The 25,934-nt window shown below is 38.5% G+C and overlaps 1 protein-coding gene across 1 annotated transcript in view; it reads right to left on the minus strand.

Annotated features, from left to right (window-relative positions):
* Nucleotides 1-25,934, minus strand: part of PPAN (peter pan homolog) — an 86,800-nt gene that overhangs the window by 48,474 nt on the left and 12,392 nt on the right. The window contains exons 3-8 of the mRNA XM_053718027.1: nucleotides 17,662-17,763; nucleotides 8,047-8,097; nucleotides 7,480-7,650; nucleotides 5,350-5,426; nucleotides 1,216-1,323; nucleotides 373-496 (exon numbers count right to left, since the gene is read on the minus strand). Coding sequence (XP_053574002.1) covers nucleotides 373-496; nucleotides 1,216-1,323; nucleotides 5,350-5,426; nucleotides 7,480-7,650; nucleotides 8,047-8,097; nucleotides 17,662-17,763 — 633 coding nt within the window. The remainder of the gene's footprint in view (nucleotides 1-372; nucleotides 497-1,215; nucleotides 1,324-5,349; nucleotides 5,427-7,479; nucleotides 7,651-8,046; nucleotides 8,098-17,661; nucleotides 17,764-25,934) is intronic.

Raw genomic sequence — 25,934 nt, forward strand, 5'->3', positions numbered from 1 at the left:
TGGGGTTGGAGGGAAGGGAGGTGATATTTAACAGCTTTGCTGTGGTGCTCTTTGCCGCCTCCTGCTGGGCAGGAGTGATATTCTCAATAGTAATTAGATGATCCGTGGACTCATTGTGTCATTAGAAAGAAAGTGTATTTTGACTTGAGTGTCTCTAAGTTCTTATGTAAAATCCAGAGAGTGCAGTTCTAATTATTTTTTTGGAGATTATATATATATATATATATATATATATATTCACACATATATACACACACACATACACACACAATAGTTAAATACACACACACACACACGTAGGTCACAGGAAGAAGCAGCTCTATGTACATTAATTTATAAAACAACCTTGTATCATTGTAAGCAGATATTTACCTCTGTGAGACGTACTGCACTTTGCTGAGCCTTCATATTCCCTCTACCTGAATATGCCTGTGGTAATTCTGTGATGTTATGGTCGCCATCCTGCTCACCCTCACTCTCTGAGAGGTTGGCGCCTCTGCAAGACAAGCCTGATGGTTTGACAATGCACTGGTATAAGTACTATAAGCACAACCTTGTAGTAGATCATTTTAAGAAGGTGTTGGTACAAGTCCAAGATAAACAGGATAACTCACATATTCAAAAAGAAAGACAATATTTAAATGGATTTGAAGGTATAAAATAACATACAAAGCAAATATTCAACATGGAACAAAACAGTTTGTAATTTACATGAATATTTTTAGTTTAACTTGAAATTTATTTATTTTTCCTTAAACCTGCACTGCCTCTCTTTGTAACTGCTTCCACAGCCAACAGGGAGTAAACCAGGTGAATAAGCATTCCATTTGATATCTACACCAACATCACCAGCATTGACAGCAAGATACTTGGCTAAATAATGACACACACAGCAGAAAAAAATTGCGTGTGTAAATGTATGCAAACAGTACTTGCACAATGCCCTGTGTGTGCGCATGTTTACAAAAACATCTGCTTTGGCTGGTTTGAATCAAAGAATTGCTCTTTTTTCCCCAACAGGTATTAATTTAAATAAAATGGAAACATAAAGAAACACAAGTTCACTGTTAAAGTACATTTTTTTTAACTGTACTAAATGTAGTGACCGACTTGTGTTCCTTTACATCTTGTCTGATGTGACTCTCAAAGCTCGTGTTAGACACCACTACAAACGACCACCCACATAACATGCAATTGTGTTATATAGCCACTCACCTGACCAGCAGTTCACTGATGTCCTCCCAACGACTCATGTTGGGGAATTTTTCCTGAAGAAGTTTCTTCATTCCCTTGCTCATCCCAACTGGAACTACTTTTAGACTACTGTATAAAAAAAACACATACATAAAATAAGTGGCCTAGAAAATGTATACAGTGAGTTCTGATCATACACATCTATACAGTCATGCTTTCAATCATGCTTAGTGATTGTAAAGTTTTTCAATTTAATGCCCAGTATATAAAATTATTCTTAAAAACAGTAGCACTTTAATTCATTAATTTTTTTTAACCCATTAGTGACCACAGCACTTTTCAATTTTCTGACCGCTTGGGATCAGGGCTATTTTTACATTTCTGCTGTGTTTGTGTTTAGCTTCAATTTTCCTCTTACTCATTTACTGTACCCACACATATTATATACAGTTTTTCTCGCCATTAAATGGACTTCTAAAGATACCATTATTTTCATCATATCTTATAATTTACTATAATTTTTTTTATAAAATGATGAAAAAAAATGGGAAAAAAACAGTTTTTTTCTAACTTTGACCCCCAAGATCTGTTACACATCTACAACCACCAAAAAAGTTCCATGCTAAATAGTTTCTAAATTTTGTCCCAAGTTTAGAAATACACGTTTACATGTTCTTTGCTTTTTTTGCAAGTTATAGGGCAATAAGTACAAGTAGCACCATTTCCCCCAAAAATTAGCGATAGTTACATAGTAACACTGATATCTGTCAGTAATCCCTGAATTAGTAGACAACCCAAAGTATTGATCTAGGCCCATTTTGGTATATTTCATGCCACCATTTCACCGCCAAACACGAGCAAATAAAAAAAATCATTAACTTTTTCACTAACTTTAGGTTTATCACTGAAATTATTTACAAACAGCTTGTGCAATCATGGCACAAATGGTTGTAAATGCTTCTCTGGGAACCCATTTGTTTAGAAACAGACATATATGGCTTTGGTACTGCTTTTTGGTAATTAGAAGGCCGCTAAATGCCACTGCGTACCACACTTGTATTATGCCCAGCAGTGAAGGGGTTAATTAGATAGCTTGTAGGGTTAATTTTAGCTTTAGTGTAGAGATCAGCCTCCCACCGGACACATCCCAACCCCTGATCCCTCCCTGACCCCCTCAAACAGCTCTCTCCCCCCCCCACATCACAATTGTCACCGCCATCTTAAGTACTGGCAGAAAGTCTGCCAGTACTAAAATAAGGCTTTTTTTTTTTATTGATTCTGCAGTGTTGGATCCCCCCTTAGCCCCCAACCTCCCTGATCCCCCCCCAAACAGCTCTCTAACCGCCCCACCCACTACCTAGTTGCTGCCATCTTGGGTGCTGTCTGCCAGTACCCAGCATGTTAAAAAGTCTTTTTTTTAATATATAAATAAATCCCCAATTTTCTGTAGTGTAGATGCCCCCGATCCCTTTCCAAACTTTTAATTCTCCCCTCTCCCTCCATACCTTTTCTGTAGTGTAGCGGTCCCAGTCCCGCCTGCTCCCATGCACCCACCCCCCACTACCGGTACCTGAAAGGAAGTTGACCAGCAATGGGCCGCCCACCCGCCATGGCTCCCACCCACCAATGATCGCCGATGCAGAGAGGGCTACAGAGTGGATCTCTCTGCATCGGATGCCTAAAAAATGTTATTGCAGGATGCCTCAATATTAAGGCATTACTGTAATAACATGAAAGCGGCTGGAAGCTATCACGATCGCTTCCAGCGCTTGAAAACCCCGATGTCGTACAGGGTACGTCCTTGGTTATTAAGTGACATTTTTTTGTAGGATGTAACCTGTACGTCCTTGGTCCTTAAGGGGTTAGAAACGCTTCACTTGTAAAATAATTTAAATTTAGTTATAGTAAACATTGCGCTGTTCCTCCACCAGCATCTCATTCTTTATTTTGCGGATTGATGATTAATCCGGTTTCATCCAATCAGTGCGTGCCCCATTTGGCGTCCAGTTCGTGGGGCACGCAACGATTGGATGAAACCGGATTCATCATCGATCTAGAAAATAAAGTATGAGATGCGGGCGGAACGGCGCAATGTTTACTATCACTAAATGGTAATTATTTTACAAGTGAAGCGTCTTTAAAAATGTTAATGAATTAAAGTGCTACTGTTTTTAAGAATGATTTTATGTACTGGGCATTAAATTTAAAAACTTTACAATCACTAAGTATATAAACACACACACACACATACATATATACACACACATACACAAACACTGGAAAAGAAAGAAGCACTCAAACCTGGGAGTAGATTTTTTTAGCCCAGTTGTGCTTTACATAGAGGATTACATTCTTGAGGTGTCAGCTTGGCTCCACGCAAAGCGACAGTCCAGCACCAAATTACCAGACAACATCTCCCTCTAAATATTGCCAAAATAACAGTGAATCGTACATCTGGGATTGTCATGTCTCATTCATGAAAAGCACAACTGAGCTAAAAAGAGTTTGCATCTAGAATAATCCTAGAACAAGTTATTTAGATTTCATTCACACTATGGTTAAAGCATATGAATGAAACCCAAAATTTGTCTTTCATGGTTCAGATATCAAATTTGCTTAATTCTCATGGGTATACTTTGTAGAAGAGCATACCTTGGTAGGTAGTATGCACTTGTCTGGAGCAATAAATGGCAGCAGTTTGTGCTCTTGCAAATGTAAAACATAATAATTATGAAAGAAGCATTTTGGGTTTCACGTCCCTTAAATGTATCATATAGTATATAATAAAAGTCAGAAACCAATCATGATTGAAAGCTGCAGGTTTACAAAGCATTATTTAAAAAGGTTGGACAATCCATGATGAATATTTTTAATAAAAGGTCTGTAGTGAAAATATTTGTTCATTTGAAGGGCTGAGGAGCAAAGTTCTGGATTTCTTTCAAGAAAATAGAAATGTATTTAGATATAAACTAACTTAGAAAGTAACGATTCTACAAGATATATATGGCATTGCCCAGTGGGCTAGAATGTGCCAATGCAGACACAAGCACTCTCTTAAAGGGACAGTCAACACTAAAATTGTTATTGTTTAAAAAGTTGGATAACGCCTTTACTACTATTCCCCAGCTTTGCACAACCAACATTGTTATATTAATTTACTTTATAACTTTTAAACCTCAAAATTTCTGCCTGTTTCTAAGCTACTATAGACATCTTAATCATGTTTTTTATTTGCTTTTCACAACAGGAGACTGCTAGTTCATGTGGGCCATATAGATAACATTGTGCTCACGCCCGTGGGTTGTGCACAAAACAGCTAAAATGCAAGTCAATAAATAAGAAATAAAAAGTCATGTGATCAGGGGGCTGTCAAAAGAGGCTTAGATACAAGGTAAACACAGAGGTTAAGGAGATTATCTATCTTTTTAAACAATAAAAAAATTGGAGTTGACTTCCCTTTAACTAAATTCTATAGAGATACTGTAGAAATTGGGATAGGCAATACATTTCTATAACATCCCACAATTATAATTATCTAAAATAGGCTATAAATAAATAGCAGGAAGTTCAATTGAAAATGTTTCAAAAAAACTTTTTTTTTCAATTTTAGGAAGCAAGATAGAAATATCTTAAAGGGACAGTCTACGCCAGAATTTTTATTGTTTAAAAAAGATAGATAATCCCTTTATTAACCATTTCCCAGTTTTGCATAATCAACACGGTTATATTAATATACTTTTACCTCTGCGATTATCTTGTATCTAAGCCTCTGCAGACTGCCTTCTTACTTCAGTTCTATTGACATGCATTGCATTTTAGCCAACCAGTGCTGGCTCCTTAGGTAACTCCACAGGAGTGAGCACAATGTTATCTATAAGGCACACACTACAGCTATCTAGGTGTAAAAAAAAAAACTGTCAAAATGCACTGAGATAAGAGGCGGCATTCAAGGGCTTAGAAATTAGAATGAGGCTACCAAGGTTTAGCTTTCAACAAAGAATACAAATAGAACAAAGCAAATTTGATGATAAAAGTACATTGCAAAGTTGTTTAAAATTGCATGCGCTATCTTAATTATGAAAGTTTAATTTTGACTAGACTGTCCCTCCTAGAGTAGTTTGAAGCAGATGTTAGTACAAGGCCAATAAAACTTACTAGTGTCTGAATTCAATCTGTTTTGTGTCATCATTATAATTTATGAGGATACATCTCTTAATGGTATTTAAGTTTACCTAGGGAAAAAAAACCAACAACAAAACAGGACTTTAGCTGAGGATGTCTCAGAGCGTTTACATTGCTAAACATCATTGGAAATTTTCAAAAGACAACACAATGTCATCAATGACATCCACTTCACATGTATCAAGTAACAAATGAATCCAACACTATATTATAAACAGCTATACACTATAGATACATATATATCTGGGGTGGTCAACAGGGGGCCCATGGGCCATATGCATTCCTCTGCACTTGTTTTTGCTGCCTTAGGGCTAAAGCAGAACTGAAAATGTGCGCCATCATTTTTGTGGCCCAGGAAAAGGCACAGCAAAAAAATGTGCTTTGGGGACAATGTGACTCAAATGAGCGCACTGGAGGGGAGAATAGCAGATGGAGGATACCCGTCAAGATTACCTAAATCTGTCAAGGAGACACTGAACCATTGTTAGAAAATAAATTAGATGTTTGATTGCCATACTATAGCTGTAAATGAGTTAGTGTTCTGTAATAAATGTAATAGTGTAATGAGTTAGTGTAGCTGTAAATGAGTTTGCGTTCTGCTCTAAGCAACCACTGTATAGTATAGCCACAGATCAATATATTTGAAGTCTTAAAGAGCTGCATATGCAGCCCCTTAAGACTTCAAAAATATTGATCTGTGGCCATACTATACAGTGCTTGCTTAGAGCAGAACACTAACTCATTTACAGCTATTTTTGACACAATCAAGGGAGATATTCACTAGTGTTTTCAAGTTGTTTTGCAAGGCATTAATAAAGCGAGTTTTAAATGCTTGTAAAACATGTATTTTGTATGCATAGCGTTTGTAATGCAGTATTTATACATGGAGCCAGATTTACCAATGATTAGATGGACAAGGTTCACATGTAATGAACCTGCACACCCAAGATTGCAAATTGTGATGTCATTCATGCAAAGCCACTAACTGCATGAGAGAACTTCTAAATTACTCCAGTTGAATCAGTGAAGGGTGATTTTTCATCTAGCTGAATCCAAAAAAAATTATTTTGTGATTCAGATAGAGCATGAAATTTTAAGCAAGTTTCTAATTTACTGCTATTGTCATTTTTTCTTTGTTCTCTTTATCTTTATTTGAAAAAGAAGGCATCTAAGCTTTTTTTTTTTTGGTTCAGACCTATGGACAGCACTTTTTTATTGGTGGATGAATTTATCCACCAATCAGAAAGAACAACCCAGGTTGTTGACCAAAAATGGGTCGGCATCTAAACTTACATTCTTGCATTTCAAATAAAGATACCAAGAGAATGAAGAAAATGTGATAATAGGAGTAAATTAGAAAGTTGCTTTAAATTGCCTGCTCTATCTGAATCACAAAAGAAATCATTTGTGTTCAGTGTCCCTTTAAGTTTGCGAAAAGGGTTTAGGAAGCAGTGGTTTAAACTGCTGCTGCATAAAAATCAGTTGCAGGATCAAATGAGCAAACCTACAACCAATTGGGGCATTTGTCTCATAATAAATAAATATTTATCAAGAACTCACTTTAACATCCCTTTACACATTTCACTGATGTCTTACATCTAAATATAGCACAGTATCAAGCTGGCTAATCCTGCCGATCTGAATAATATTCACCCATATTGATAGGCTGTTTCAATAATACATTCAAATTTAGCATTCCTGTCTGAAAATGGGGCATTTTCTTGCTCTACCAGTTATCTCCATGTCTTTTCTTTTAACTTCAATTTATGTGCCATCAAGTGCAAGGCTCAAAAACTCCAGGTATCAGGGAGCCACTGGTGCCTTAAAAGTAAGCCCTGATTTAGAGTTACCAAGACACCCATGGGTGCTCCTCCCCGCTTTCCCAGCCACACCATAAATTTAGCTTGGTGTGGCTGGATCCTTTCTAGGCCTTGCAGTTGTGCAATACAAATCAAACATTTATTGTGTAATTACATGTATACATATTACATATGTATCCAGATGGGCAAAAGTTTCAGGCTCCTAAATTTATAGACTGGCTCCTAGATTTTGAACAAATTTGTCTATTGTCTCTCTAATCATACAGGCTATAAACACTCTTACCTTGTGCACATTAATGGAGGGGAACATATTCTGGAACATAGAGGCCATTACTTTAACATGCATCCCTTGAGTGCCAAAGTTATTAAGCACAAGTAAAGGAGGGTGGGTGAATTGCTGCTCATGCATACGATGTCTCTTGATTGAGGAGATCACATCCTTCATCAGGGAATACTGCAAGGGATGAGGGGACAAAGGGGAAGGAAGGAATATTTTAAAAAGACTGAATGGAAATGACTTAAAAAGGACATTTAAAACTTCTTGCTTTTGTGTAAAAAAAATATGATTTTTTTCTGCGCTTCCTAGATAGTACAAAAAGCAAAATCTGTAACCTGCAAATCTTAGGCAATTTGCAGCATTTTGAAAACCGAGGTTGCTAGGGAGTGTGAGAAAGGCACCCCCCCCCCACAAAGGTGTTTAATAAAGTGGGGGGAAAAGAAAAAAATGAAAACAGCTTAAAGTAGAGATAAAGAAGAAATTCAAGGTTGAAGCAAGACATGAATGAATGAGAAAAGCACATACAGAGTAATATTTGGGTGTAAAAGACAGATATATAGTTATAATACTAACCTCATTTATTTTAAAGCTCAAGGTTGGTCCTCTTGGTAGACGGACAAATTTCTGGATGTGGAGTAGGAAAAGAAAATTAACAGTCATCTAATAGATTTCTAGTACATTATATGAAAAAGGATTTCAGGTACCTTTAGAGCATGTGATTTTAACCCCTTAAGGACAAGGCCATTTTTCAATTTCTTTCCCTTAAGGACCAAGGCTATTTTTACATTTCTGCGGTGTTTGTGTTTAGCTGCAATTTCCCTCTTACTCATTTACTGTACCCACACATATTATATACCGTTTTTCTTGCCATTAAATGGACTTTCTAAAGACACCATTATTTTCATCATATTTTACAATTTACCATAAAAAAAATTATAAAATATGATGAAAAAATGGAAAAAAACACACTTTTTCTAACTTTGACCCCCAAAATCTGTTGCACATCTACAACCACCAAAAAACACTCATGCTAAATAGTTTCTAAATTTTGTCCTGAGTTTAGAAATACCCAATGTTTACATGTTCTTTGCTTTTTTTGTAAGTTATAGGGCAATAAGTACAAATAGCACTTTGCTATTTCCAAACCATTTTTTTTCAAAATAAGCGATAGTTATATTGGAACACTGATATCTGTCTGGAATCCCTGAATATCCCTTGACATGTATATATTTTTTTTTAGTAGACATCCCAAAGTATTGATCTAGGCCTATTTTGGTCTATTTCATGCCACCATTTTACCGCCAAATGCGATCAAATAAATAAAATTGTTCACTTTTTCACAAACTTTTTCACAAATATCAGGTTTCTCACTGAAATTGTTTACAAAACTCTTGTGCAATTATGGCACAAATGGTTGTAAATGCTTCTCTGGGATCCCCTTTGTTTAGAAATAGCAGACATATATGGCTTTGGCGTTGCTTTTTGGTAATAAGAAGGCCGCTAAATGCAGCTGCGCACCACATTTGTATTAGGCCCAGCAGTGAAGGGGTTAATTAGGTAGCTTGTATGGAGCTTGTAGGGTTAATTTTAGCTTTAGGGTAGTGTAGTAGACAACCCAAAGTATTGATCTAGGCCAATTTTGATATATTTCATGCCACCATTTCACCGCCAAATGCGATCAAATAAAAAAAATTGTTCACTTTTTCACTAACTTTGGGTTTCTCACTGGAATTATTTACAAACAGCTTGTGCACAATTATGGCACAAATGGTTGTAAATGCTTCTCTGGGATCCCCTTTGCTCAGAAATAGCAGACATATGTGGCTTTGGCATTGCTTTTTGGTAATTAGAAGGCCGCTAAATGCCGCTGCGCACCAAACTTGTATTATGCCCAGCAGTGACAGGGTTAATTAGGTAGCTTGTAGGGAGCTTTAAGGGTTAATTTTAGCTTTAGTGTAGAAATCAGCCTCCCACCTGATACATCCCACCCCTGATCCCTCCCAAACAGCTCTCTTCCCTCCCCCACCCCACAATTTTCCCCACCATCTTAAGTACTGGCAGAAAGTCTGCCAGTACTAAAATAAAAGTTTTAATTTGTTTTTTTTATTATTTAAAAAAATAATAATCATATTCTGCTGTGTAGGATCCCCCCCTTAGCCCCCAACCTGCCTGATCCCCCCCAAAGAGCTCTCTAACCCTCCCCCCACTATTAGTAACCATTTTGGGTACTGGCAGCTGTCTGCCAGTACCCACTTTGCAAAATAACTTTTTTGTTTTTTAAAAACCTAACATTTTCTGTAGTGTAGCTGCCCCCCTCCATACCCTACACCCTCCCCCTCCCAGATCACCCCCAGATCACTCCTTGATCACCCCTCCACCCCACCACCATCTTCCAGCCAAAAAAATTCACATAACAATTGCGTTAGATCGCGATCGCGATCGCGCCCCTCACCTCCAGCGCGCGCACCCGGCATAATAAACAGCCGGAAGGAAGTTCCCCAGTGATGGGCCACCCAGCCACCTCCCTGCAATGGCTCCCACCCACCAACGATCAAGCACCATCACTGGCCGATGCAGAGAGGGCCACAGAGTGGCTCTCTCTGCATCGGTGTGCCTAAAAAGGTATTGCAGTGATGCCTCAATATTAAGGCATCACTGCAATACCTTGAAAGCGGCTGGAAGCGATCAGGATCGCTTCCAGTCGCTTGAAACCCTTAACGACGTACAGGGTACGTCTCTGGTCTTTAAAGACCAGCTTGTGTAAGACGTACCCTGTACGACATGTGTCGTTAAGGGGTTAAATAACTTTCCAATTTATTTCTATTATCAAATTTGTTTCAGTCTCTTGTTATTCTTTGTTGAAGCAGCTGCAATCCACTACTGGGAGCTAGCTAAACACATTGGGGGAGCCAATGACAAGGAGCATATATGTATAAAACATATCAAGAGAACCAAGTAACTAAAATAACATAAGAAAACTGGAAAGTTGCTTAAGATTGCATATGTTCTAGTTGAATCAGGGAAGCTTAAAGGGACAGTATACTGTAAAATAGCTTTTCCCTTATTGTGTTTACAATTGCTTTTTTTTACCAACTGCAGAGTAAAAATGTATGAAAATTAGCTTTTTAAGGTTTTTTTGTGTATATTAATTCTCTGATTTTGTGTTTTGAAGCCACAACCTAATAAAATGGGTTGAGCTTTTAGGTATAATCTGATCTTATTACTGTATCACATTGTATACATATACATTCTTCTTTATCTTATATCTGTCCATAAAACAATCACCAGTACTTGGAGAGAACAATGGAAAAACATAATTTATGTAAGAACTTACCTGATAAATTCATTTCTTTCATATTAGCAAGAGTCCATGAGCTAGTGACGTATGGGATATACATTCCTACCAGGAGGGGCAAAGTTTCCCAAACCTCAAAATGCCTATAAATACACCCCTCACCACACCCACAATTCAGTTTAACGAATAGCCAAGAAGTGGGGTGATAAAAAAGTGCGAAAGCATATAAAATAAGGAATTGGAATAATTGTGCTTCATACAAAAATCATAACCACCACAAAAAAAGGGCGGGCCTCATGGACTCTTGCTAATATGAAAGAAATGAATTTATCAGGTAAGTTCTTACATAAATTATGTTTTCTTTCATGTAATTAGCAAGAGTCCATGAGCTAGTGACGTATGGGATAATGATTACCCAAGATGTGGATCTTTCCACACAAGAGTCACTAGAGAGGGAGGGATAAAATAAAGACAGCCAATTCCTGCTGAAAATAATCCACACCCAAAATAAAGTTTAATGAAAAACATAAGCAGAAGATTCAGACTGAAACCGCTGCCTGAAGTACTTTTCTACCAAAAACTGCTTCAGAAGAAGAAAATACATCAAAATGGTAGAATTTAGTAAAAGTATGCAAAGAGGACCAAGTTGCTGCTTTGCAAATCTGATCAACCGAAGCTTCATTCCTAAACGCCCAGGAAGTAGAAACTGACCTGGTAGAATGAGCTGTAATCCTCTGAGGCGGAGTTTTACCCGACTCAACATAGGCAAGATGAATTAAAGATTTTAACCAAGATGCCAAAGAAATGGCAGAAGCTTTCTGGCCTTTTCTAGAACCGGAAAAGATAACAAATAGACTAGAAGTCTTTCGGAAAGATTTAGTAGCTTCAACATAATATTTCAAAGCTCTAACAACATCCAAAGAATGCAATGATTTCTCCTTAGAATTCTTAGGATTAGGACATAATGAAGGAACCACAATTTCTCTACTAATGTTGTTGGAATTCACAACTTTAGGTAAAAATTCAAAAGAAGTTCGCAACACCGCCTTATCCTGATGAAAAATCAGAAAAGGAGACTCACAAGAAAGAGCAGATAATTCAGAAACTCTTCTGGCAGAAGAGATGGCCAAAAGGAACAAAACTTTCCAAGAAAGTAATTTAATGTCCAATGAATGCATAGGTTCAAAGGGAGGAGCTTGAAGAGCTCCCAGAACCAAATTCAAACTCCAAGGAGGAGAAATAGACTTAATGACAGGTTTTATACGAACCAAAGCTTGTACAAAACAATGAATATCAGGAAGAATAGCAATCTTTCTGTGGAAAAGAACAGAAAGAGCAGAGATTTGTCCTTTCAAGGAACTTGCAGACAAACCCTTATCTAAACCATCCTGAAGAAACTGTAAAATTCTCGGTATTCTAAAAGAATGCCAAGAAAAATGATGAGAAAGACACCAAGAAATATAAGTCTTCCAGACTCTATAATATATCTCTCTAGATACAGATTTACGAGCCTGTAACATAGTATTAATCACAGAGTCAGAGAAACCTCTTTGACCAAGAATCAAGCGTTCAATCTCCATACCTTTAAATTTAAGGATTTCAGATACTGATGGAAAAAAGGACCTTGTGACAGAAGGTCTGGTCTTAACGGAAGAGTCCACGGTTGGCAAGAGGCCATCCGGACAAGATCCGCATACCAAAACCTGTGAGGCCATGCCGGAGCTACCAGCAGAACAAACGAGCATTCCTTCAGAATCTTGGAGATTACTCTTGGAAGAAGAACTAGAGGCGGAAAGATATAGGCAGGATGATACTTCCAAGGAAGTGATAATGCATCCACTGCCTCCGCCTGAGGATCCCGGGATCTGGACAGATATCTGGGAAGTTTCTTGTTTAGATGAGACGCCATCAGATCTATTTCTGGAAGTTCCCACCTTTGAACAATCTGAAGAAATACCTCTGGGTGAAGAGACCATTCGCCCGGATGCAACGTTTGGCGACTGAGATAATCCGCTTCCCAATTGTCTACACCTGGGATATGAACCGCAGAGATTAGACAGGAGCTGGATTCCGCCCAAACCAAAATTCGAGATACTTCTTTCATAGCCAGAGGACTGTGAGTCCCTCCTTGATGATTGATGCATGCCACAGTTGTGACATTGTCTGTCTGAAAACAAATGAACGATTCTCTCTTCAGAAGAGGCCAAAACTGAAGAGCTCTGAAAATTGCACGGAGTTCCAAAATATTGATCGGTAATCTCACCTCCTGAGATTCCCAAACTCCTTGTGCCGTCAGAGATCCCCACACAGCTCCCCAACCTGTGAGACTTGCATCTGTTGAAATTACAGTCCAGGTCGGAAGCACAAAAGAAGCCCCCTGAATTAAACGATGGTGATCTGTCCACCACGTTAGAGAGTGTCGAACAATCGGTTTTAAAGATATTAATTGAGATATCTTTGTGTAATCCTTGCACCATTGATTCAGCATACAGAGCTGAAGAGGTCGCATGTGAAAACGAGCAAAGGGGATCGCGTCCGATGCAGCAGTCATAAGACCTAGAATTTCCATGCATAAGGCTACCGAAGGGAATGATTGTGACTGAAGGTTTCGACAAGCTGAAATCAATTTTAGACGTCTCTTGTCTGTTAAAGACAGAGTCATGGACACTGAATCTATCTGGAAACCCAGAAAGGTTACCCTTGTCTGAGGAATCAATGTACTTTTTGGTAAATTGATCCTCCAACCATGATCTTGAAGAAACAACACAAGTCGATTCGTATGAGATTCTGCTAAATGTAAAGACTGAGCAAGTACCAAGATATCGTCCAAATAAGGAAATACCACAATACCCTGTTCTCTGATTACAGACAGAAGGGCACCGAGAACCTTTGTAAAAATTCTTGGAGCTGTAGCTAGGCCAAACGGTAGAGCCACAAACTGGTAATGCTTGTCCAGAAAAGAGAATCTCAGGAACTGATAATGATCTGGATGAATCGGAATATGCAGATATGCATCCTGTAAATCTATTGTGGACATATAATTCCCTTGCTGAACAAAAGGCAAGATAGTCCTTATAGTTACCATCTTGAACGTTGGTATCCTTACATAACGATTCAATATTTTTAGATCCAGAACTGGTCTGAAGGAATTCTCCTTCTTTGGTACAATGAAGAGATTTGAATAAAACCCCATCCCCTGTTCCGGAACTGGAACTGGCATAATTACTCCAGCCAACTCTAGATCTGAAACACAATTCAGAAATGCTTGAGCTTTCACTGGATTTACTGGGACACGGGAAAGAAAAAATCTCTTTGCAGGAGGTCTCATCTTGAAACCAATTCTGTACCCTTCTGAAACAATGTTCTGAATCCAAAGATTGTGAACAGAATTGATCCAAATTTCTTTGAAAAAACGTAACCTGCCCCCTACCAGCTGAGCTGGAATGAGGGCCGCACCTTCATGTGGACTTAGAAGCAGGCTTTGCCTTTCTAGCAGGCTTGGATTTATTCCAGACTGGAGATGGTTTCCAAACTGAAACTGCTCCTGAGGATGAAGGATCAGGCTTTTGTTCTTTGTTGAAACGAAAGGAACGAAAACGATTATTAGCCCTGTTTTTACCTTTAGATTTTTTATCCTGTGGTAAAAAAGTTCCTTTCCCACCAGTAACAGTTGAGATAATAGAATCCAACTGAGAACCAAATAATTTGTTACCCTGGAAAGAAATGGAAAGTAGAGTTGATTTAGAAGCCATATCAGCATTCCAAGTCTTAAGCCATAAAGCTCTTCTAGCTAAAATAGCTAGAGACATAAACCTGACATCAACTCTGATAATATCAAAAATGGCATCACAGATAAAATTATTAGCATGCTGAAGAAGAATAATAATATCATGAGAATCATGATTTGTTACTTGTTGCGCTAAAGTTTCCAACCAAAAAGTTGAAGCTGCAGCAACATCAGCCAATGATATAGCAGGTCTAAGAAGATTACCTGAACACAGATAAGCTTTTCTTAGAAAGGATTCAATTTTCCTATCTAAAGGATCTTTAAACGAAGTACCATCTGACGTAGGAATGGTAGTACGTTTAGCAAGTGTAGAAATAGCCCCATCAACTTTAGGGATTTTGTCCCAAAATTCTAACCTGTCAGACGGTACAGGATATAATTGCTTAAAACGTTTAGAAGGAGTAAATGAATTACCCAATTTATCCCATTCTTTGGAAATTACTGCAGAAATAGCATTAGGAACAGGAAAAACTTCTGGAATAACCACAGGAGATTTAAATACCTTATCTAAACGTTTAGAATTAGTATCAAGAGGACCAGAATCCTCTATTTCTAAAGCAATTAGTACTTCTTTAAGTAAAGAACGAATAAATTCCATTTTAAATAAATATGAAGATTTATCAGCATCAATCTCTGAAACAGAATCCTCTGAACCAGAAGAGTCATCAGAATCAGAATGATGATGTTCATTTAAAAATTCATCTGTAGGGAGAGAAGTTTTAAAAGAATTTTTACGTTTACTAGTAGGAGAAATAACAGACATAGCCTTCTTGATGGATTCAGAAACAAAATCTCTTATATTATCAGGAACATTCTGCACCTTAGATGTTGAAGGAACTGCAACAGACAATTGTACTTTACTAAAGGAAATATTATCTGCATTAACAAGTTTGTCATGACAATTAATACAAACAACAGCCGGAGAAATAGCTACCAAAAGTTTACAGCAGATACACTTAGCTTTGGTAGATTCAGCACTAGACAGCGATTTTCCTGTAGTATCTTCTGACTCAGATGCAACGTGAGACATCTTGCAATATGTAAGAGAAAAAACAACATATAAAGCAAAATTGATCAAATTCCTTAAATGACAGTTTCAGGAATGGGAAAAAATGCCAAAGAACAAGCTTCTAGCAACCAGAAGCAATGAAAAATGAGACTTAAATAATGTGGAGACAAAAGCGACGCCCATATTTTTTAGCGCCAAATAAGACGCCCACATTATTTGGCGCCTAAATGCTTTTGGCGCCAAAAATGACGCCACATCCGAAACGCCGACATTTTTGGCGCAAAATAACGTCAAAAAATGACGCAACTTCCGGCGACACGTATGACGCCGTAAACGGAAAAGAATTTTTGCGCCAAAAAAGTCCGCGCCAAGAATGACGCAATAAAATGAAGCATTTTCAGCCCCCGCGAGCCTAACAGCCCACAGGGAAAAAGAGTCAAATTTTTGAAGGTAAGAAAAAATGATTAAATCAAATGCATTATCCCAAATATGAAACTGACTGTCTGAAAAATAAGGAAAGTTGAACATTCTGAGTCAAGGCAAATAAATGTTTGAATACATATATTTAGAACTTTATAAACAAAGTGCCCAACCATAGCTTAGAGTGTCACAGAAAATAAGATTTACTTACCCCAGGACACTCATCTACATGTTTGTAGAAAGCCAAACCAGTACTGAAACGAGAATCAGCAGAGGTAATGGTATATATAAGAGTATATCGTCGAGCTGAAAAGGGAGGTAAGAGATGAATCTCTACGACCGATAACAGAGAACCTATGAAATAGACCCCGTAGAAGGAGATCACTGCATTCAAATAGGCAATACTCTCCTCACATCCCTCTGACATTCACTGCACGCTGAGAGGAAAACCGGGCTCCAACTTGCTGCGGAGCGCATATCAACGTAGAATCTAGCACAAACTTACTTCACCACCTCCATCGGAGGCAAAGTTTGTAAAACTGAATTGTGGGTGTGGTGAGGGGTGTATTTATAGGCATTTTGAGGTTTGGGAAACTTTGCCCCTCCTGGTAGGAATGTATATCCCATACGTCACTAGCTCATGGACTCTTGCTAATTACATGAAAGAAATCAACATTTTATTACCTTATCTCTGCTATCACCCACTGGGAGTGTAATCTCTTCTGCTGGCTGTGTTTACAAAGCTTATCTACAGCTTGGACCTGCGGTCACAAACTTTCAGAATAGGTGGGGATACCACATGCTATATTAACTATTTCAAATGCCAATATAAAGGTAAAAGAGCTACTTGTAAATAATTGAATACACTCTAGCAGGTAAAATGGATAATTGGGAACAAATTAAAGTGGAGAAAAATTTTGAGTAAACTGTCCCTTTAAAGTGAATGTAAAAGTTTCATGAATGAGTGTCTGGTTTTTAAAAATACTATTAAAAACAGGGGCACTTTCATTCATGAAACTTTACATTGCAGCGTATTTTTTTTTATTTTAAATATTTACCTTTTTCTTCAGCAAAGCCGGACCGGCGATCCACCGCCCGCTTCTCATGCTGTACTTACCATATAGATGACGAAAACGGCTTCCTCCAATCACGGCTTGTGCACGCTATGATTGGAGGAAGCAGGTGTCTTCATTGCTGTACTAAGTACAGCATGAGAAGCATAGGGGGATCACCAATTTGACTTTGCTGAAGAAAAAGGTAAGTATTGTTTTTAAAAACGCTGCAATGTAAAGTTTTGTAAATGAAAGTGCCCGTTTTTAATAGTATTTTTAAAAAGCGGACAATCATTCATAGTATTTTTAAAAACCGGGCACTCATTCATGAAACTTTACATTTACTTTCATGGGACATGAAACACATTTTTCTTTCATGTTTCAGATAGAGCTAGCTGAACAAATTTGTAAGATAACAAAGCAAATTAGATATAACAAATACATTGAAAAGTTGTTTAAAATTGAAAGCTGTATCTGAATCGTGAAAAAAATAAAAATAAAATAGGGGTTTCATGTCCCTTTTATTTTTTACTTTATTGTCCCTTTAATCTTTTGTCTTCAAATAAGTACTGGAGTAGAATTAAAATTAAGAGAAGCTAAAAACAGGCCTTCTAAAACAACTTACAAAATTGACATTGGTTGTTGTCTTGCTGAAGATCAAAAAATGAGTCACTCCCAGGGGACCTGCCACAGCCACAAAGTCTTTGAGAGTGTTCTTTTTTCGGACCTGCAGAGCAAATAAAAAAATATGAATGAGACCATTTTTATGTAAATATATGTAAATGGATATAACTTTGCAGGGGTGTGGAATTTTAAAAAAAAACTACTTGTCCAAGGGACTAAAGCGGGAGCCCAATCTACTTGTCCCTTGTGACAATCTACTTGTCCCGATTAGCAAATTTAACCAAAACTGTATTTAAATAAGGTTTTAATTGATCTGTATGTAGGTCACAATACACAAGGCGGGCAGGCCACACAGCAGCAGCAGAGGGCTGGGAAATGGAGGATATGCAACAATGTTGCGGGAAAAGAGAAAACATTGCGACATGGAGATGCAGCATATAATGTAGACCCTGCGCAACCTCATGCAGGTCACAGGCAGCATGGAGGAGGAGTGGGATTTCTGCACTGACACAATACGATCGCAACAGCAAAATTCATAAACTATAGAATATTTACAAATATTTTTTGTTTTTAACCTTTACCAACTTATTACCTCACCTAATTATGAAACCATATGTTACTCCCTCTCCCTCTTAAATACGTATAGAACCAAGGTGGAAAAGGAAGAAAAAACAGTAAACTGTTTAAAATAAAAACAAATTAAATCTAAAAATGGGATTATGTACTCAGGATAAACAACATGATTGTTTATTGCACAAAGGGGGAGTTTTTACTATTTAAGCAGGTTATAATACATTGGGGGGGAAAGTTCCGGTGTTCGGACAAAAAAGCGAACCCAACCAACAAAACAGCAAACCACGTCATTTCCTGTGACGTGGCATTCGCTATTTAAACATTTCTCATTTGAATGTTTATGCATGCAGCTTCATACATTCCTGCCTGCAAGCATCAGGGCTTCAGTGTCAACTTTCTGGATCGTGTTTAACACGCTTGCAAGCGATTTTTAAAGATATATATACACCGCACCCCACTACACCGGGGCACTTGGGAATCACGCATCCTTTTATTTTTTTTCTCTGATTGGGATGCGAAGGGCAGACCTTTGGGCTTAGTGAATGTAGTATCATATTTGTTGCAAAAAGTGTAAGGGTGTCATAATTAAGAAATTGAAGGGACATAAAACCCAATTTTTTTCTTTCATGATTCAGATAGAGCACACTATTTTAAACAAATTTCCAATTTACTTCTGTTATCAAATGTTCTTAGTTTTCTTGTTATCCTTTGTTGAAATGCAAGGATGTAGGCTCAGAAGTGTGCACGTGTCTGCAGCACTATATAGCAGCAGTTTTGCAACAATGTTATACATTAGCAGGAGCACTAGATGGCAGCACTATTTCCTGTCATGTAGTGCTTCAGGCACGTGCACGCTACCTACCTAGGTATCTGTTCAACAAAGAATATCATGAGAAGGAATCAAATTTGATAATAGAAGTAAATTGGAAACTTTTTTTAAATTATATTCTCTATCTGAATAATGAAATAAATATTTTGGGTTTAATGTCCCTTTAATTGGGGGTGTCATATTGTTTGTTAAAAAAAAAATAAAAAAAAAATCAATGGTTGCTATACTAAATTAAATGAATTAGGGGTTCCATACTGACTTAAGAAATTAATGAGGGGTGCCACACTGACTTAAGAAATCAATTAGGGGTTACACACTATACACAGTATATGGAACCCCAAATTCCTTTCAGTCAGTGTGGTACCCCTCAATTTATTAAGTCAGTATGGAACCCCTAATTCAGTGTGGCACCCCTCAATTTCTTAAGTCAGTATGGAACCCATTGTTGATTTTTTTTGTAACAAACAATATGACACCTCTAATTAAATTCTTAATTATGACACCCTTACCCTTTTTGCAACAAATATGACACCACATTTATTTTTAAGGTAGTATGACACACTTCATTATTTTTTTTTTTAAACAATATTGACAACCCTCAATTTGTGCAATAAATATGACACTCATGTATACTGACAAACAGCTGTGTGGTATTTATATTATTGCTTAAAGGGACATAATACTCATATGCTAAATCACTTGAAACTGATGCAGTATAACTGTAAAAAGCTGACAGGAAAATATCACCTGAGCATCTCTATGTAAAAAACATAATTTATGCTTACCTGATAAATTCCTTTCTCCTGTAGTGTGGTCAGTCCACGGGTCATCATTACTTCTGGGATATTAACTCCTCCCCAACAGGAAGTGCAAGAGGATCACCCAGCAGAGCTGCTATATAGCTCCTCCCCTCTACGTCACACCCAGTCATTCGACCGAGAACCAACGAGAAAGGAGAAGCTAAAGGGTGCAGTGGTGACTGGAGTATAATTTAAAAATTTAGACCTGCCATAAAAAACAAGGCGGGCCGTGGACTGACCACACTACAGGAGAAAGGAATTTATCAGGTAAGCATAAATTATGTTTTCTCCTGTTAAGTGTGGTCAGTCCACGGGTCATCATTACTTCTGGGATACCAATACCAAAGCTAAAGTACACGGATGACGGGAGGGACAGGCAGGATCTTTATACGGAAGGTTCTTCAGGCAGTGGTTCCTTTCTCCCAAAAACAGCCTCCGAAGAAGCAAAAGTGTCAAATTTGTAAAAAGTATGAAGAGAAGACCAAGTTGCAGCCTTGCAAATCTGTTCAACAGAGGCCTCATTCTTAAAGGCCCAAGTGGAAGCCACAGCTCTAGTAGAATGAGCTGTAATTCTTTCAGGAGGCTGCTGTCCAGCAGTCTCATAAGCTAAACGTATTATGCTACGAAGCCAAAAAGAGAGAGAGGTAGCAGAAGCTTTTTGACCTCTCCTCTGACCAGAATAAACGACAAACAGGGAAGACGTTTGTCGAAAATCTTTAGTTGCCTGTAAATAAAATTTCAGGGCACGGACTACGTCTAGATTGTGTAGAAGACGTTCCTTCTTTGAAGAAGGATTAGGACACAAAGATGGAACAACAATCTCTTGATTGATATTCCTGTTAGTGACCACCTTAGGTAAGAACCCAGGATTAGTACGCAGAACTACCTTGTCTGAATGAAAAATCAGATAAGGAGAATCACAATGTAAGGCCGATAACTCAGAGACTCTTCGAGCCGAGGAAATAGCCATTAAAAACAGAACTTTCCAAGATAACAATTTGATATCAATGGAATGAAGGGGTTCAAACGGAACACCCTGTACAACGTTAAGAACTAAGTTTAAACTCCATGGTGGAGCAACAGTTTTAAACACAGGCTTAATCCTGGCCAAAGCCTGACAAAAAGCCTGAACGTCTGGAACTTCTGACAGACGTTTGTGTAAAAGAATGGACAGAGCTGAGATCTGTCCCTTTAAGGAACTAGCGGATAAACCCTTTTCTAAACCTTCTTGTAGAAAAGACAATATCCTAGGAATCCTAACCTTACTCCATGAGTAACCTTTGGATTGGCACCAATATAAGTATTTACGCCATATTTTATGGTAAATCTTTCTGGTAACAGGCTTCCTAGCCTGTATTAAGGTATCAATTACTGACTCAGAAAATCCACGTTTTGATAAAATCAAGCGTTCAATTTCCAGGCAGTCAGCTTCAGAGAAATTAGATTTTGATGTTTGAAGGGACCCTGGATCAGAAGGTCCTGTCTCAGAGGCAGAGACCAAGGTGGACAGGATGACATGTCCACTAGATCTGCATACCAGGTCCTGCTTGGCCACGCAGGCGCTATTAGAATCACCGATGCTCTCTCCTGTTTGATCCTGGCAATCAATCGAGGAAGCATCGGGAAGGGTGGAAACACATAAGCCCTCCCGAAGGTCCAAGGTGCTGTCAAAGCATCTACCAGGACCGCTCCCGGATCCCTGGATCTGGACCCGTAACAAGGAAGCTTGGCGTTCTGTCAAGACGCCATGAGATCTATTTCTGGTTTGCCCCAACGTCGAAGTATTTGGGCAAAGACCTCCGGATGAAGTTCCCACTCCCCCGGATGAAAAGTCTGACGACTTAGGAAATCCGCCTCCCAGTTCTCCACTCCCGGGATGTGGATTGCTGATAGGTGGCAAGAGTGAGACTCTGCCCAGTGAATTATCTTTGATACTTCCATCATCGCTAGGGAGCTTCTTGTCCCTCCTTGATGGTTGATGTAAGCTACAGTCGTGATGTTGTCCGACTGAAACCTGATGAACCCCCGAGTTGTTAACTGGGGCCAAGCCAGAAGGGCATTGAGAACTGCTCTCAATTCCAGAATGTTTATTGGCAGGAGACTCTCTTCCTGAGTCCATGATCCCTGAGCCTTCAGAGAATTCCAGACAGCGCCCCAACCTAGTAGGCTGGCGTCTGTTGTTACGATTGTCCAATCTGGTCTGCTGAATGGCATCCCCCTGGACAGATGTGGCCGAGAAAGCCACCATAGAAGAGAATTTCTGGTCTCTTGATCCAGATTCAGAGTAGGGGACAAATCTGAGTAATCCCCATTCCACTGACTTAGCATGCACAATTGCAGCGGTCTGAGATGTAGGCGTGCAAAGGGTACTATGTCCATTGCCGCTACCATTAAGCCGATCACCTCCATGCATTGAGCCACTGACGGGTGTTGAATGGAATGAAGGACACGGCAAGCATTTTGAAGTTTTGTTAACCTGTCTTCTGTCAGGTAGATCTTCATTTCTACAGAATCTATAAGAGTCCCCAAGAAGGGAACTCTTGTGAGTGGAAAGAGAGAACTCTTCTTTTCGTTCACCTTCCACCCATGCGACCTTAGAAATGCCAGTACTAACTCTGTATGAGACTTGGCAGTTTGAAAGCTTGAAGCTTGTATCAGAATGTCGTCTAGGTACTGAGCTACCGAAACTCCTCGCGGTCTTAGTACCGCCAGAAGAGCACCCAGAACCTTTGTGAAGTTTCTTGGAGCCGTAGCCAATCCGAAAGGAAGAGCTACAAACTGGTAATGCCTGTCTAGGAAGGCAAACCTTAGATACCGGTAATGATCTTTGTGAATCGGTATGTGAAGGTAAGCATCTTTTAAATCCACTGTGGTCATGTACTGACCCTTTTGGATCATGGGTAGGATTGTCCGAATAGTTTCCATTTTGAACGATGGAACTCTTAGGAATTTGTTTAGGATCTTTAAATCCAAGATTAGTCTGAAGGTTCCCTCTTTCTTGGGAACCACAAACAGATTTGAGTAAAACCCCTGTCCGTGTTCCGACCGCGGAACCGGATGGATCACTCCCATTAGTAAAAGATCTTGTACACAGCGTAGAAACGCCTCTTTCTTTATTTGGTTTGTTGACAACCTTGACAGATGAAATCTCCCTTTTGGGGGAGAGGATTTGAAGTCCAGAAGATATCCCTGAGATATGATCTCTAACGCCCAGGGATCCTGGACATCTCTTGCCGAAGCCTGGGCGAAGAGAGAAAGTCTGCCCCCCACTAGATCCGTTCCCGGATCGGGGGCCCTCAATTCATGCTGTCTTAGGGGCAGCAGCAGGTTTTCTGGCCTGCTTGCCCTTGTTCCAGGACTGGTTAGGTCTCCAGCCTTGTCCTGTTTTGGTGCAGAGGAAGTTGATGCTGCTCCTGCCTTGAAATTACGAAAGGAACGAAAATTAGACTGTCTAGCCCTAGATTTGGCTCTGTCTTGAGGCAGGGCATGGCCTTTACCTCCTGTAATGTCAGCGATAATTTCTTTCAAACCGGGCCCGAATAAGGTCTGCCCTTTGAAAGGTATATTAAGTAACTTAGATTTAGAAGTAACGTCAGCTGACCAGGATTTTAGCCACAGTGCTCTGCGTGCCTGAATGGCGAATCCGGAATTCTTAGCCGTAAGTTTAGTTAAATGTACTACGGCATCTGAAACAAATGAATTAGCTAGCTTAAGTGTTTTAAGCTTGTTTGAAATCTCATCTATAGTTATTGAGTCAAGAGTCTCTTCCAGGGACTCGGACCAAAAAGCGGCCGCGGCCGTGACAGACGCAATACATACAAGGGGTTGCAATATAAAACCTTGTTGAATAAACATTTTCTTAAGGTAACCCTCTAATTTTTTATCCATTGGATCTGAAAAGGCACAGCTATCCTCCACCGGGATAGTGGTACGCTTAGCCAGAGTAGAAACCGCTCCCTCCACCTTAGGGACCGTCTGCCATAAGTCCCGTGTGGTGGCGTCTATTGGAAACATTTTTTTTTTTTTTAAACATTTATTTATTTCCAACAAAGAGTACAATCAAATAAGGATTCCACCTTTACATACCCCATAGGGTCAGGTGTAGCAACAAAAGAAAAAAAATACATTTTAAAAGAAAAAAAAAAAAAAAAAATACTTTTTTTTTTCTTTTCCCTTTTTTTTTTTCCATAGATACATTGACTAGCTGGAATGAAAATACTCTCAAATGGCAGAATTTGTACACAATGTTGGCTATTTTTCTTTTTTCAAAACAAATTAGAACAATATTGATCACACCCACATACTACCTACTCATACACTAAAACAAAACAAAACAAAACAAAAAAAAAAAAGGAGGGGGGGAGGGGAGGGGGAGCTCTCACATTTCTCTCTCCATAATTTCAGTGTCTGAATTATCCTATATCCCACAGACACGTTTCACCTTATATTTCTCTATAATTAGTTATCCATGTATGTGGAAAAAGATCTAAGACTACAAAATCCATAAAAGAGCTTGAAGACAAGAATGGGGTCAGGATAACTTTTTGTATAGCTAAGGGGTATGTTTTAATAATCGGGAGCCAGCCTGCTATGAAAGTTTTTATTCTCTTTTCTGATATAGTTTCTAAGTGAACTGACTCATGTATGATTTGAGTTTGAATCTCTTGTAAGATCAGAGATAAACCAGGAACTGACGTGTCCTTCCAATGTTTAAGAATTTGATGTCTAACAGCCAGTATAATAGTATTTAGAGTGTGGACATAAAAGCCCCTATTGCCGGGAGCCTCTAACCAGATTATCTCATCAAGTGACAAGATAATAGTTGACTTGTACTGTATATTAAACCAATATTCTACCTTACGCCAAAGTTGTATAATTTTTGGGCAGTACCAAAACATATGTAAAATATCAGCCTTGGGTTTATTGCATCGGGGACAATTCCCGTTGCAGCTAGAATAAAACTTAGCTAATCTTGAAGGGGAAATATAATAGTTATTAATAAGTTTTAAATGAGATTCTCTCCAACTCCTAGGAATTTTACATTTTTTTACATTTATCAAACTACGTTGAATTTTAGCGAAATCAATTGTAGGGAAAAAGGGAGTCCAAGGTAGTATCAGTTTATCTGAAAAGATTAATGCTTGTTTAGAAAGCATAATGTCATATAAGAGAGAAATGGACGGGTTTTCTAATGCAAATTTTTGCAAACATAAATTGATATCCGACCATGCATTCAATTTACTCATATCCCACTTATGTGTATTAATAAAATGACGGACCTGTAGATAGGCAAAGAAGTTGGATCTAGGTAGCTGAAAATGTTGAGAAAGAATCCCAAAGGAAATTAATTGCCCATCTTGAGGCAGGATCTGATAAATATATTTAAGCTCTTTTTCAGCCCACTCTCTAAATACTACTTGTTTAAGCCCGGGAGAAAATTGAGGATTTCCTCTGATCGGTAAGAATACCGAAAATGTATAATCTACTTCCAAGCTTGTACAGCACTTCTGCCAAGCCGCCACAATGTTTCTAATAGAAATTAGCGAAAATATCTGTGTTGGTAAAAGATGTATAGGACAATGTAATATCGCTTTCAAGGCACAAGGAGAAACCATGTAAGTCTCCATCTCTATAGACGACACTAATTCTTTTTCAACAATCCAATCCATTGCCGTTTTAGCTAGGCAAGCCCAATTATATAATTTAAAGTTGGGAAAAGCCAGGCCTGCTGCTTCAAAACATTGCATAAGTCTATCTAGAGAAATACGTGATTTCCTGTTGTTCCAAATAAATTTGGAACAGCAGGAATATAATTTGCGCAAATCCTTATTAAGAATGAAAAGCGGGAGATTCTGAAGGGGATAAAGTAAGCGAGGAAAAATAAATGTCTTTATTAAATTTACACGGGCCGTGATCGATAGTGGAAATGTCGTCCATAACTCAATGTCTGATATGATCTTAAGAAATAATGGCGAGAAGTTCAGCCGATACCAGTTTTTCGGATTTTTATGTAAAATTATACCTAAATAAGTTATTGCCTCAACCTCTTTAAATGGATGATCTTGTAAGCTA

Source organism: Bombina bombina, chromosome 6, assembly GCF_027579735.1.
Source record: "Bombina bombina isolate aBomBom1 chromosome 6, aBomBom1.pri, whole genome shotgun sequence".
NCBI classification, from domain to species: domain Eukaryota; kingdom Metazoa; phylum Chordata; class Amphibia; order Anura; family Bombinatoridae; genus Bombina; species Bombina bombina.